The sequence below is a fragment of the Gymnoscopelus braueri genome (assembly GCF_963280865.1).
Source record: "Gymnoscopelus braueri genome assembly, chromosome: 10".
NCBI classification, from domain to species: Eukaryota; Metazoa; Chordata; class Actinopteri; order Myctophiformes; family Myctophidae; genus Gymnoscopelus; species Gymnoscopelus braueri.
The window spans coordinates 15,207,920-15,221,129 of NC_137611.1; the positions used below are offsets into that span (position 1 = coordinate 15,207,920).

Here is a 13,210-nt window from a genome sequence, read left to right on the forward strand (position 1 = left end):
TATTGATAGTCTTGATCCGAGGCTAAGTAGATATGCAGTGACCATCCAGATGACGCATTACGCGTGATAGATGTGACACATTGTAACGTGTATTGGTGGCTACAATACTCCTGTCAGCCGGCCAATTGGCTACAATGTAGCCTACACAATGTGGTTACTTTGTTGTTATAATTATAGTAGCAAAACAAGACAAACACCGTATAGTATAGGCTATAATCTTACCTGTTCAGTTCAGCACCTTGATGATGATGATGCCTGTCTTTATTTCTAACGTTTGCTCGATCATTAAATATGGTGAAATATTGTCCAAAAACGACCCAGAGAAACGGCCACATCTGGTCCGATCACTATGACACCCATTGCTTTTTGTTTTTGTTTTTTACCAGTCCTGTGGTGATCGACGCGGCGGCGGCATCAGCTAACTCCTGCTTCTTCTTTTTTACCCCCTCCTTCACTGGAGAGGCAACAACACAAAGACAGACAGACAGACAGCCGTTTTGAATGGTAGCAGCAGGGGGAAAATATGCTGCTGTAATATAAACAGATCTCGAAAATCAAAAGAAATCCCCCGTCAGAAATAGATCTGTGACCGATCCACCACCATCACCACAGGTGCTCAGGCTGTGGGTCGTGGCGGTGATGTTATTATGGACGCCGACATCATGATGCAGAAGAACACCATCATCTGTTCTTCTACTGGTGGACTTGATGCTGCTGCTGCTGCTGCGCAGGTGTTGCAGGAGCCACACAGAGAGGAGGGGGATGCTGATGATGATGCTGTCATCTTCATCATAAGATCCTAGGCTAGCAGTTCTGTTGGATATAGGATAGGTGGGCACTATAGGGACATCTGGGCACCTCGATGTAAAATGTGATATTGTGTCCAAAATGTTTTTTTTTTATTTGTTATTGAAAAATGGTCTTATGTAATGTAAAGTATACATGATGAGAACATACATGGTAGCCTACATCATTATCTTTAACAGACTTAATTATATCCCTCAACTTCTTGTTTATGCCCCAAAATGAATGGATATACAGGTTTTGTACCAATTTGTTGCAAATATTAGACCTTAATTGTCGAATGTGTTAAGCATGTTCTAATCATGTAAACATTTTCCAAATATCTAATATTTTAACATTTTGGAAAAAAAATAGCCAATTTAATACCGAGGTGCCCACTCTTTCTTGGTGCCCACTGCCCACCCTATCCTGTTACAAAGCTTTTCATTTCCACAACAGAGAGAGAGGGAGAGAGAGGGGAATTCATCTCCATCTGTTTGATTTTTAATGAGACCCCCATCCATCCATCCATCCATGTGCTGCTTTTAGTTTTAACCAAGCAAGCGAAGCCTTTCTTTTTAACGTTTCTGTATAGTTAATTATTTATTTGTTTGTTTACTTATTTATAGTACATAATCTGTTTAATTAATGTGGTTTCTTATCTCTATTTTTGAAGCACTTGGAGATTTGTTTCAGCAGATGAGCTGATGTGAGGATTGAGGCGAAGAACGTTGAAACAGAGGTGGGGTCGTGCATGTATCATACATGCACGACCCCACCACACTATACATTGTATAGTGTACCTTAGCGATCTGTTTGTTTTGTTGTGTTAAAACAGAAGAAAATGATTATATATGTTTTTAAACTTAAAGTAACAGGGGTCTCCACATCTCTCCATCTCTTTAGTAGACAGATAATACATTTCAGGTGGGCCATCAATTTCATTTATTACCTTCAATGTGATAACTGATAGTGTTCCAGTGTCATCACTTGCTATTTAACTTGTAATCTGTATGGGTTCTCTCTCCTCATTGGATTAAATTGGTATCCCGACCTGAAAATGTTTATCTTTTCTGTTTACAGAGCTGGAGAGACAGGGAGACGCCCTGTTACTGAACAAAAACACTCGATATCAATGAGTACTATCGTAATATAGAGCTTTTTTTTAAACATACAGCATCTTTAACTCTGACATTGAGGATTTTACTGACTGTGAAATGTTCAGCAGTTTAAAATAAGATGATTAACTATGGGGGAGTATAGGCCAAAACCATTTATGCAAGGGACTTTAGTTCCACTCCAGGCACCTGTAGAGGCCAAGAGAAGCAGCCGGGCTCTTTTGACTCTGTTTAAGTGGACAACATGGCTGAAGATGTCACTATGTGGTGGGTTGGCAACAACACCATTCTATTAATAGCATCATTTTGTTGGTGTCCAAGTAATATAGGCTGTTGTTCCCCCTCCGGCCTCAGGGTGGTAGTACAACAACGCCTCCTTCAAACTCAACTCGAATGATATGGACTCAACTACATTGTCACATCGCGGTTTTTATTGAAATTATTATTATAATGTGTGAAATTATTTGTCGGACCATCAGTTCCACCATTGTAGTTTCAAGAAAGGTGGAAAGAGATAGAGAGAGAAAACAGAAGAATACAGACCACAATGGAAACAAGTCCCTACTGCTTTTTGTGTTATCCTTTTTAGCAATCATTGTAATATCATACCACTGTACTATTTGCAACTGTTAATAACGTATTCAATCAATCAATCAATCAATCAATCAAAAACCATGAGTGTGTAATATGACAGTTGCGCTGGTCTCCAATGAAACACACTGTTCATTTCTTCTTCGTATTAATTTTTTTATTCATATATATTTTTTTACGTATATACATTGTATTCATTTATTATCAAATTCACTGTTTAAATTCATTTTAATATTATTCTGCATAATCTCTTGTTGCTCACTCCTCCAGTCCAGTCGGTGGCACCAGTGCACCTCTAAGCTGGTTCGTCAACCGCCAAGAATAAACCCCAAAGAAAGAAGCACTAAGGGTTGCCACGTCTGCTTATTATAAGCGACTTTGGGCTTATTTTTCTGTAAAGTTGCTTGTAAATATTGGTAGTTGAGGATTGCAGGTTTTGTGGGCTTGTTTCTAAAGTGTAGTTGCTTATTTGGACTTGTTTCCTAATGTTGTTTAAACCAGTTGGGTGGGTGGTTCTAAAATATTGTCATGGCAAGGACCCCTCAAATGAATATGTAATTAATTATCCAAGGACCCCCCCATCTGAAAATATGTTGTGCCAGGGACCCCCCACCCCATAGATTGACATTTGTGTCAAAAATATTTTACATTTTTCACTTTTCCCCCAAAAACTTTCTTTGAAAATAGCCGATCTACAAGCTCACAACGCGTTGTGCACGTTGTGAACTTGTAGATCGGCTATTTTCAAATAGCCGATGCAGATTGTACCTCTTGGTCTTGTCTGGCCTCTGTACTGTAGTGTGGGATCCCACTTCTGACTCCATTTGTGTTTAAAGTGCTCATGAATGATGTGGCCTTTTTTGAGTGGCTGCTTTTGGGCTTTGTTTTTTCCTAGACCTGGTGGTATAGCTTACTTCTCTCTCTCACAGTCACACAACCTGGCAACCCCCTGTATCATGAGTCCTCCTTTCTCATCCAACATGTCGGTGTACGGGCCCGTGGTGAAGATCCACCCGGTGGTTCTGGCCTCCATCGGAGACTCCTACGAGCGGAGGAACGAGGGGGCCAGCCGTGTGATCGGCACCTTGCTGGGTAAAGTTAGACGTTTACACCAGAACGGCCGTAAAGCTGTTTTGGAACACTCTTGTTAATTATGTTTTACCAAGCTAACGGTGGCTATCCTAGCAGCAGGCTAACTAACGCATGTATGCCCCACCAGCTAGCTCCATACAATACAATGGATGGATGGTGAATAGAGATGCTAACAGCTGCCTTGGCTATTTTGTCCAAAATAATTGTCTCAAGTAAAGTAAAGTAAAGTAAAGGTATACATCAGGGGTCTTCAACAGGGGGTCTGGGACCCCTAGGGGGTCCTCAGAGTTACTACAGGGGGTCCGCCAAATGTGTGTGATTTTTTTTTTTTTTTACCTTAACCACTTGAACACTAGCATCCCTTTTTCTGAGGAGAACTTTAGCCAAAAATTGTAGATCTACAAGCTCGAGGCGGTGTGAGCTTGTAGATCTGCTATTTCTGGCAAAGAGGTGTAAGTGTAGAGAGGGGAAAAAGAGCAGACCAAGTAAACAAAAAAAGTTTAATCTGAAACACAATTTTATACAATATAGAGGGGGTCCCTGCTTCATCTCTCTCTCAGCTAGGGGTCCTTGGCCTGAAAACGTTGAAGACCCCTGGTATACATGATTAGAATATGCTTAAACATTTGACAATGAAGGTCTACTATTTTCTACAATTGGTACAAAATCCATGTTCACATCATGTATACTTTATACTTTATATTATACATTATGTAACAATACATTTCTCTTTTCTTTTTCACATTTTGGACAAAACATGTTGATGATGATGGTGTTGATGATGTGTTAGTTAGAATGATACATGTTAATGTGTCATAGTAATATGTGTTAAGTCATCATAATGATGTTATGTTATCATGTGTGAGGTATGGTGTAATCATATATGTCAGTGGTTCTTAAACCCTTTATTTTCAAGGGCCCTAACTCTTGAGAGTGTACAAATGGAACCAAATGGACCCGTAAGGGTCCATTTGGTTCCATTTGTACACTCTCAAGAGTTACAGACTTGTAAGGGTCCATTTGGAATCCAGAGGAACCCAGATGGTCCCTGGACCCCACTTTGAGAACCACTGATATAATGTGATGCAATGTGACATAATCAATGATGTATTATGATCATGTTTATAATGCGTCATATTATGATCATGTGTTATGAATGTTTATAACGATGTGTATGTGTCAGATACTGATGTGTATAGAATGTGTCATCATTAATGTGTTACGGTTCTCTGTTCCACAGGAACCATCGAAAAGCACTCTGTTGAGGTGACCAACTGCTTCTCTGTGCCCCACAACGAGTCAGAAGATGAGGTGTGTTATTGATGGCACAATTTTATACAAATGTACCAAACTGTAGTGGTTGTATTGCTAGATAAAGGGTTAATATGACCTACTTATTGATGATTGCTCCACTCAGCTGTGTAGACATCTGTCTTGAAGTGTGTTGTAGGGTTGGGGGAATAAACCATGTATGTTTATGTTATTGTCCTGGCCTGGGGTCAACTATGTCGTTCTACCTTGATAACAGGTTGCTGTGGATATGGAGTTTGCCAAGAACATGTACGACCTCCACAAGAGGGTCTCACCCACTGAGGTCATCATTGGATGGTGAGAGAAATGAATGCATATCATATATTGGAACGATAACTATTGTATATCGTTGTAAAAATAATTCTAACTGACACAGTCCACACAACAACTACAGTGGTGAGCAATACCGCGTTGCGATGATTTTGATCGCCAGCCAATCCAAATGAATCAAAATTTGCAATGCGGCACATTCTTCAGCATTTTTGATAGAATATTATCGTTCATCACGGTGGATGCTCACTTCATTATCCTTATGAACATGAAACAAAAAGTTCAGAAATTTGTTTGGGAGATTGTTTCGGTTGGCAATACCTTTTTTGTACTGTTGGTAAGCCTGTTTATGTCCCGTTTTAAATGGTGCCCCATTTATGTAAAGAACATGTGTGTATGATGATCACACTTAACCAATCCAATCCACTTTATTAACTTCATGCCTGCCTTTGTGGCTGTCTTTTTTAAATAGTTTTCAATGGCAACAGAGTTTTGTTGGCATTGCGCAGCTTTGTGTGTGTTGTGCACACCTTGGGTTTATGCGTCAGGGCGCCTCAAGTAGAGAAAGTCTGAATTTGAAGCAGATGAATGCTCGAGAAATGCTGCGGACGAAGGCGGACCGGCCTGGCAACGTTAAGATGGAAGGTGCTGCAAGCCACTCCGTTTTATAGGCTGCGCTGGCTGCATAAAACAAGCGGCCGAGCACAACCTGCATTCATCAGCCTCCAACCAGAGAAGATTTGGCAAATCTTTCATGGGCGCAACCCACATCCTGAGCTGTGCTGCTCATCCCACAGATGCATGCCATTTAAAAGGGAAATAAACTGGCTTTCCAAGGGTATAAAGCTATTCCCAAGAAGCATAATCTACCAAACTAGAATTTCTGAACTTTTTGTGTGATGTTTAGTTGTCTTTATAGTTATAGATTATTTCTCTACTAGAACCCCTGTTATGTTCTTATGCCGTTGATTGGTTTAATTGTGAATGTGTTAACATGTCTAGGGGGCCAACAGTTAATCGAACCAATCGATTTAAGCGATAATCGGTAAATCTAAAACATTTGACAAATAGTGGACGTAGCCAATCTACACCGTTGTGCGGCGAGCCGGCGACGTATAAAACAATGCTTACGCGATTAATCGAAAAAAGTCAACCAATAGAATAATCGCTAAGTAAATCATTGGTTCTCAAACAGGGGTCCTTGAGGAAGTTCCAGGGGGTCCCCAGCTAAGTAATAGATGGTTAGGAACCAAATGGACCCTTATAGGTCTGTAACTCAGAGAGTGTACAAATGGAACCAAATGGACCCTAACAGGTCCATTTGGTTCCATTTGTACACTCTCAGAGTTACATTAAGATTGATTTTACAATATAAATCGGGGTCCCAGAGATAGAAATGCCATTAAATGGGGGGTCAGTGGCCTAATGCATGTCAAACTGGGGGTCCTTGAAATGTAAATGGTTGAAAATCACTGCTAGAGCCGTAAAAAATCTTCTCTTTTGGGGGTCCTTGGCATATCTATTTAAATGGGGGTCCGGGGGCTAATAAGTGTCAATTTGGGGGTCCTTGACATGAAAAAGTTTGAGAACCTCTGCAGTAAATAATCGATAGTTGCAGCCCTAACCGTTGAGCCTCTGTTCTACTCTCATTAAAACAGGTATGCCACCGGCTTTGACATCACGGAGCACTCGGTGCTGATCCATGAGTACTACAGCCGCGAGGCCACCAACCCCATTCACCTGACTGTGGACTCAGCCCTGCAGAGCGGCAAGATGAACATCCGGGCCTACGTCAGGTGGGCTGATCTGTCTTGTCAATGACTGGCTCTCAGTGTTGGGCTCTGGGGACCCCCAGGGGGTCTTTGAGGCCTTCCAGGGGGTGCCCCAGCTAAATGATTGACAGTTCAGAACTAAAAACTGACCTTTTAACGAATGGGTCTGTAACTCGGAGAGCAATGCTGTACAAATGGAACCAAATGGACCCTTACAGGTCCATTTGGTTCCATTTGTACACATTCAGAGTTACATTAAAGGGGTAGTTAACCCCCATAATGACCTTTTTTCTATCGATTAGTCACCCCATGAAGACTTGAATTCATGGATATTTTTTTGTTTTTGTCACATTCCTAAGCCAATAATTTGATCCGGTAGGAGACCCAAAGAGTCTCCTTTGTGTCTCCTACCGGAACCGCTGCCTACCGGTCCGATGGTCATCAAATTATTGGCTTAGGAATGCGACACACAAAACAAAATCCACAAATTCATGTCTCCATGGGGTGACTAATCGATTTTTTTTTTTGGGTGAACTATCCCTTTAAAACTGAATATTTTACAGTGTGAATTTGAATCAAATGGGGGTCTGGCGTAATGCATATCAAACTGGGGGGTCCTTGGAATTAAAAAAGGTAGAGAATCACTGCTGCTTTATTATTTTATTTGACCAATTGCTAATATGATCCTGAATGACACTTTGTTTATCCGTCCCCACACACAGTGCACAGATGGGCGTACCCGGGAAGACGGTCGGCGTGATGTTCACACCCCTGAGTGTCAAGTATGTCTACTATGACACTGAGAGGATAGGCGGTAAGGATCCACAGCAATCAGTGACACTAAAAAGCATCCGTACTGATTTTTTCTGCATTATGTTCTTGTTTTCATATCGTACAACATATAAGCCGATACCTAGCTCTATTATTAACCTAGTTAATAATACATCCAAATACATTTCTTCCTCCTTGGAACTCTTACCTCGATATTCCAATTCACCTGTTAATATTCTGTCTTTTGATCCTGCTCTTTGAAGCTCCATCGTCTCTTTTCTCTCTGCCACATATAATCAACTTTATCACAGGTTTACAGGTGTGAAGAAGTGGGTGAAATTTATTTTTGTGCAGTGCATACTTTCTGTATGCAGACAGAAATGTAAAAACAGCACGAGTACAGTCAAACACTTTGTCTAAAAGGATAACACCCAAAAAGTCCTTGCGGCCTTGTTTCCATTGGGGTCCGTCCTAGGTATTCAATTCATCAACAACATATAAAATAGCACCAAACATTCAATATCATCACAAATATAAAACACTATATGTACAGAGTAGAAAAGGGGGGGGGGGGGGGTCGCCTGTCTAAGGGAGAAGTGAACTACCTCCCCCTTTGGCCTCCTGAAAGGTGAATTTTCAGGGCTGTTTTATTGGAAGCCAGTGATCTTCATAATGCTTACACAACGTAATACACACCAAACCCTCTCCCAGTGTCCTGATTGAAATACCGTACATACACAAGGCTGCCAACATTTGGCTCCTCCCCCAGAAACCTTTTAACAGAGTAGATGTAATGTCCTGTGTTTTGGTGAATTTTGTGAGTTTGATGCTTTTATCAGGCTTTACTAGAATTGGAAAATGATAGGTACATTTCATCCATTAAAACGCTAAAAGTAGGTCTACAGAAATTGAGTTGATGACTGAAGCAATGTAAGACCCAGCTTTAACACATCGACCGCCAGAGGTTAATCTCATAATGTACTCACCAGTGCCAAGGTGTTTTTGTTGTTTTTTTGTTTTTTTCATGTCGCCATAGATCTTGTTAAAATCCTTAAGATTGAGCTCTACACGGTCTGTTTACATCCGCGAGATCTCCCTGTATCTCCCAGTGAAGATCGCGTGTCAAACGGGGCATCCATGTTTGAGTTAGAGCGGATTACGTTAAACAGTGAAATGCGAGGAGAAAAAACTACAGGAAGAGAATTGAGTTTCAGTTTCGTCTGTAGAATGGGAGCGGGCGTGATCTTCAAAACCGGATCCCAAATAATTCTATTTCCTGTCATCAAACCGGAAACGGAAGTGGATCAAAAAAATTCCGAAAGTGCACCCGGACCGCGCATGCGCGAAAAGACCGCAGCCCGTAGGACTACGGGCTCGGCGCTTAACCGTTGGATTTAACGGCCCGTAGAACTACGGGCCCGGCGGTAAATGTGTTAATAATAACCATTAATTACTTAAAAGTTAATATCTCTGTATGATGGCTGACCACACCCCCCAAGCGGGGGTCTGGGGGTCCTCCCCCAGAAATTTGTGATTTCTTGTGTTCTGGTGAATTTTTGGGGAGTTTTGATACCGAATCCAGGTGACAATCCAGGAGATTGTCAGGAGACGTGGTCGAAATCCAGGAGACTCCTGCAGGATCCAGGAGTGTTGGCAGCCCTGTACATACATGGCCTTTTATTGTATGTCTGTTGCTAACAGCTGATATGTGTGTGTTTATGTAAACTAGTGGATCTCCTCCAGAGGACGCGCGTGACTCCCGCTCGCACCAACTGTCTGACCTCTGACCTGTCCCTGGTGGGCTGCTCTGCATCCAGGGTACAGGACATGTTGACCACCGTGCTGGCGTACATCGAGGACGTGCTGGTGAGTGTTCAACACAATTAGGACAGTGATGTTCATTGAATGGATGGATGGATGACGTCTAAGGCCTTGGTTCTCAAAGTGGGGTCCAGGGGGTTCTAAGGGGGTCCCCAGCAAAAGTAGTTAATGTAGCATCACAATAATTTTAATCACTTAAACCTTTTATACTTTGGCTATTAAAAATAGCAGATCTACAAGCTCGTAGTGCGGCACCAAGTGCCACGTTATGAGCTTGTAGATATGCTATTTTCAAACATTTTTAACACAAATCTTTGCTTCTGGCACAACATATTTTCAGATGGGGGGGGGGGGTCTGCCGACAAATATTTATCAATTTGGGGGTCCTTGACAGGAAAAAGATTTGAGAAGCACTGGTCTAAGGGACTATCAGAGGACCGCTGTTGCATGTCCATTCCCTTTTATCTTGTGACACTAATGGAATTAACATACTTTATTACACGCTTGAACGCTCAATTCTGATTTGTCAACCAAGGCATTCTGCAGTCTGTTATTTAGTTTTCAGATCAATAGACTGAGCAGCACCGTATCATTCTGCATAAAGTAGACTGGTAAATGTTGTCGCTTAATTAATAATAATCCCTTCATGTCAGTGGCAACTGTAGGATCTAACGGACTGTTTTCTTTAGCAAAAGCAATGTATTGCTTTTTTAAATCAGTAAAATAAATGTTTATATTTTGTGTGAAATAGATTTTTTTTAACAACCCCTTCAAGGTGATTGTAAATTGATTCAAGAACCCTCTGCTTCACGTCAGGGTCCTGCATCATCCTGTTCATTTTTCAAGGAGTGTGCGGTTACTCTTTCCTAGGGATGCGAAATATTGAATGTGTTTGGTGTGTAAAGGCCTTGCTGCTAAAAATGTTGGAAGACTCGACTTAAATTAAAGAAGCACAGCGTACAAATATGACATTCATGCTGTTCAATCATTGTTTGTGTCTCCCAGTCTGGCAAGGTGACAGCAGACAACAGTGTGGGGCGTTTCCTAATGGACTTGGTCAACAAGGTGCCCACCATCTCAGCTGAGGACTTTGAGACCATGCTCAACTCCAACATCAATGTGAGTGTCACTCCACCACAGCCAGGAATTACAACATGTGTTCATAATCATACAGAGTACAGACAATCATCATGTAACAAACACTCACGATGGTTGCAGTTCCTTCGGTTCAGCATGTCCAATTAAACATTTTCAAAAATAGCAGATCTGCAAGCTCGCACCGCTTGTGAGCTTGTATTCATAGCTATTTTTGCTATGAATATAGGTCTGCCTTGAGATTTTGACGTCCATTGGTGTGCCTTGTGCACAACAAGTTTGACAACCACTGCTGTAATAAGTCACTCTAGATCAGAGCTTCAGGTAACTGCTTGAAATGTAAACACCTTGTTTCCTCCTTTGTCACAGGACCTGTTGATGGTGACCTATCTGTCCAACCTCACCCAAGCTCAAATAGCCCTGAATGAGAAGCTGGTGCTGCTCTGAGCACCGCAAGACAAGGATTTTCTTTGGAGTGGTTAATATTTAATTTTTGTACACTTATATTTTGGCTCAGATGATGAATAAAGGTGTGGTCAGGTATTGTTGTGAGTCATGTTTGGTCATTATTATCACTGGCTATGTTCAAATCTACTCTTTTATTCTCAGCAGGAGAAGACGATAATCATTAAGACAATTAAGTTTAGAGCTGTTAATTTAAATGGTCTTTTATGACTTTGTTAATGACTGGTGTGATGCACAGGGTTCCTGAATAAATAATTCAAGTTCACAACTGTTGGGTCATTTTGGCAGAGCTTTAGGACTAAGAGCTTTTATTTAGCACATTCAAGAGGACGTTATTATGACAATCAATACAAATTTGTGTTCTTTATGGTTTGTATTTGAAAAGTTGTAACAATATAACTCAAGTTACATAATTGTCTGACACCATAATATTGACAATGCATAGAACAACTGTGACAAGACAAATTGATAAAGATTGAGAACTTCTTAAGTCTATAATAAATATGCATTAAAAACTGGGAACAACTAAATCATTTTAATACGTTTTAAAAACCTTGTAACAAGCGATGCCCCGCTGAGAGACATGTAAAGCTTTAGTGCAAAATCTGGGCATTAGAAAATTGACAAATTAGTGCAGCGAGTCTAGGCAGTAGCAGCATGAATCTAGGATTTACAATCAAGGCTGTCAATCTTGTATTGCTGTTTTGATTTTGGTCACAGTAAAAATCCTCTGTTAATTGAGTTAAAGCTGCAATCCAGAGCTTTGTTTAATAAATAAAAACGTTATTTTAACCATTATGTATGGTGGAGTAATACCAGTAGGTCAAACTAATACTGTACATCTGCAGTGGTTAGAGGTGGTCTCCCTACTCTTCCATTGACACATTTATATTAGTCCCTTGTGTCGGACACCTACTGGTTGACAAGTGGTACTGCCAGCCAGCCCAGGAGCTCTCTGCCAGCCAGAGTGGTAGGAGTTTGGGGGACAGACAGACAAGGGTTCAAATCAGGTCATGAAACTTAGAGATTGCAGCTTTAATCTAACAGGATATTTTTTACCGTGTGTAAAAAGCACCAAGCAAGTTAGCCTTGGATCAAGACTATCATAGATGTATTGTAATTTGTTTGGGACATGTGCATAGTCAGACTCTGACTCGATCAAATCTATGATAGCTCGATTGATCCAAAGCTACAAGCGAGTCACGGGTTGGCCTCTGCTGCTGCTGGTGCAGGTGCAGCAGCAGCTGCGGTGGTGGTGGTGGTCTTGCTTCGTTTCGGGGGGTCTCTGATCATCATGTCCACGTACAGGTACCCCCGCAGCGCCCCGTCGTACACCGAGTCTCCGGTCGACTTGGCGATCTCCGCAGCCCGCTCCGGGTAGTACATGGAGGCGCCCACGGTCATCAGGGTGGCCGGGTAGATCACGCGCTTCGTCCTGGATCCCGATCCTCTCGCCAGGAACAGCCCGACCACGCCGAGGACGCCGATCACTCCCGCCCGCGGGTAGAACTCCTCCGGCGGGTTCTTCAGATAGGCGTAGGACTCGTGTCCGTAGCGGAGCGCGCCGTCGACCTTCGGCTTGAGCGCCTCGTAGGACGTCCGGCACCAGGCCGAGTAGGGCGCCGCCATCTGCCGCAGGGTGGAGATGCCCCGCTCCACCTGGCCGGGCTCGGGGGCTTCCACATGCCGGAGCTTGGCGTGCTCCGGCGTGATGTACAGAGAGAGGTCGTCCCTGTTCAGGCCGGTGGTGTTTGGCGGTCGTTGATCTTCAGAAGAAGCGGCAAACACGGTTATTGACATGAGACTCAGAGCCCCCGGCATGGTGGTGCTGCTTACACCTGTCACCTTGAACATGGTCGTAGTGATCCATGTAGTAGAGTACGGTGGCCGAATAGGGACAATTCTGCCCGGTCTGTGTGGGTCTACCAAAACACTCGCCCCTAAACACAGTCGGCCCGGGGCAAATCCGGCGACCACGTGCTTAGAAATTACACCGCACTAGCCCCTATCAGTAAAACAAATAGAAGAATATAAGAGCCGCTGGGGGCGAGCGTGTTTTGGGGCGAGTCTTCCAGTTACCCTGTGTGGTGGTCTGGTCAGGTCAGGTCACTTCCTTGTTTT

The 13,210-nt window shown here is 42.5% G+C and overlaps 2 protein-coding genes across 2 annotated transcripts; one reads left to right on the plus strand and one right to left on the minus strand.

The window, feature by feature from the left end:
* The first annotated feature begins 3,444 nt into the window (after nt 1-3,444).
* eif3f (eukaryotic translation initiation factor 3, subunit F) lies at nt 3,445-11,167 on the plus strand. The gene is made up of 8 exons (XM_080439128.1): nt 3,445-3,584; nt 4,825-4,895; nt 5,113-5,192; nt 6,824-6,961; nt 7,660-7,751; nt 9,438-9,574; nt 10,535-10,648; nt 10,994-11,167. The coding sequence occupies exons 1-8, from the start codon at nt 3,449-3,451 to the stop codon at nt 11,069-11,071; spliced, it is 846 nt and encodes a 281-aa protein (XP_080295254.1). The 5' UTR covers nt 3,445-3,448; the 3' UTR covers nt 11,072-11,167.
* A 103-nt stretch (nt 11,168-11,270) lies between these two features.
* LOC308092956 (MICOS complex subunit MIC26-like) lies at nt 11,271-13,124 on the minus strand. Its single transcript, XM_080439129.1, has one exon. It carries the CDS (start codon nt 12,941-12,943, stop codon nt 12,290-12,292), a length of 654 nt encoding a protein of 217 aa, XP_080295255.1. The 5' UTR covers nt 12,944-13,124; the 3' UTR covers nt 11,271-12,289.
* Nucleotides 13,125-13,210: the final 86 nt, after the last annotated feature.

Coding starts and splice junctions, on each gene's coding strand:
- eif3f (XM_080439128.1), top strand. CDS start 3,449: ATGAGTCCTCCTTTCTCATCCAACATGTCGGTGTACGGGCCCGTGGTG. Junction 4,896..5,112: donor ACAACGAGTCAGAAGATGAG/GTGTGTTATTGA, acceptor CCTTGATAACAG/GTTGCTGTGGATATGGAGTT. Junction 7,752..9,437: donor TGACACTGAGAGGATAGGCG/GTAAGGATCCAC, acceptor TATGTAAACTAG/TGGATCTCCTCCAGAGGACG.
- LOC308092956 (XM_080439129.1), bottom strand. CDS start 12,943: ATGTTCAAGGTGACAGGTGTAAGCAGCACCACCATGCCGGGGGCTCTG.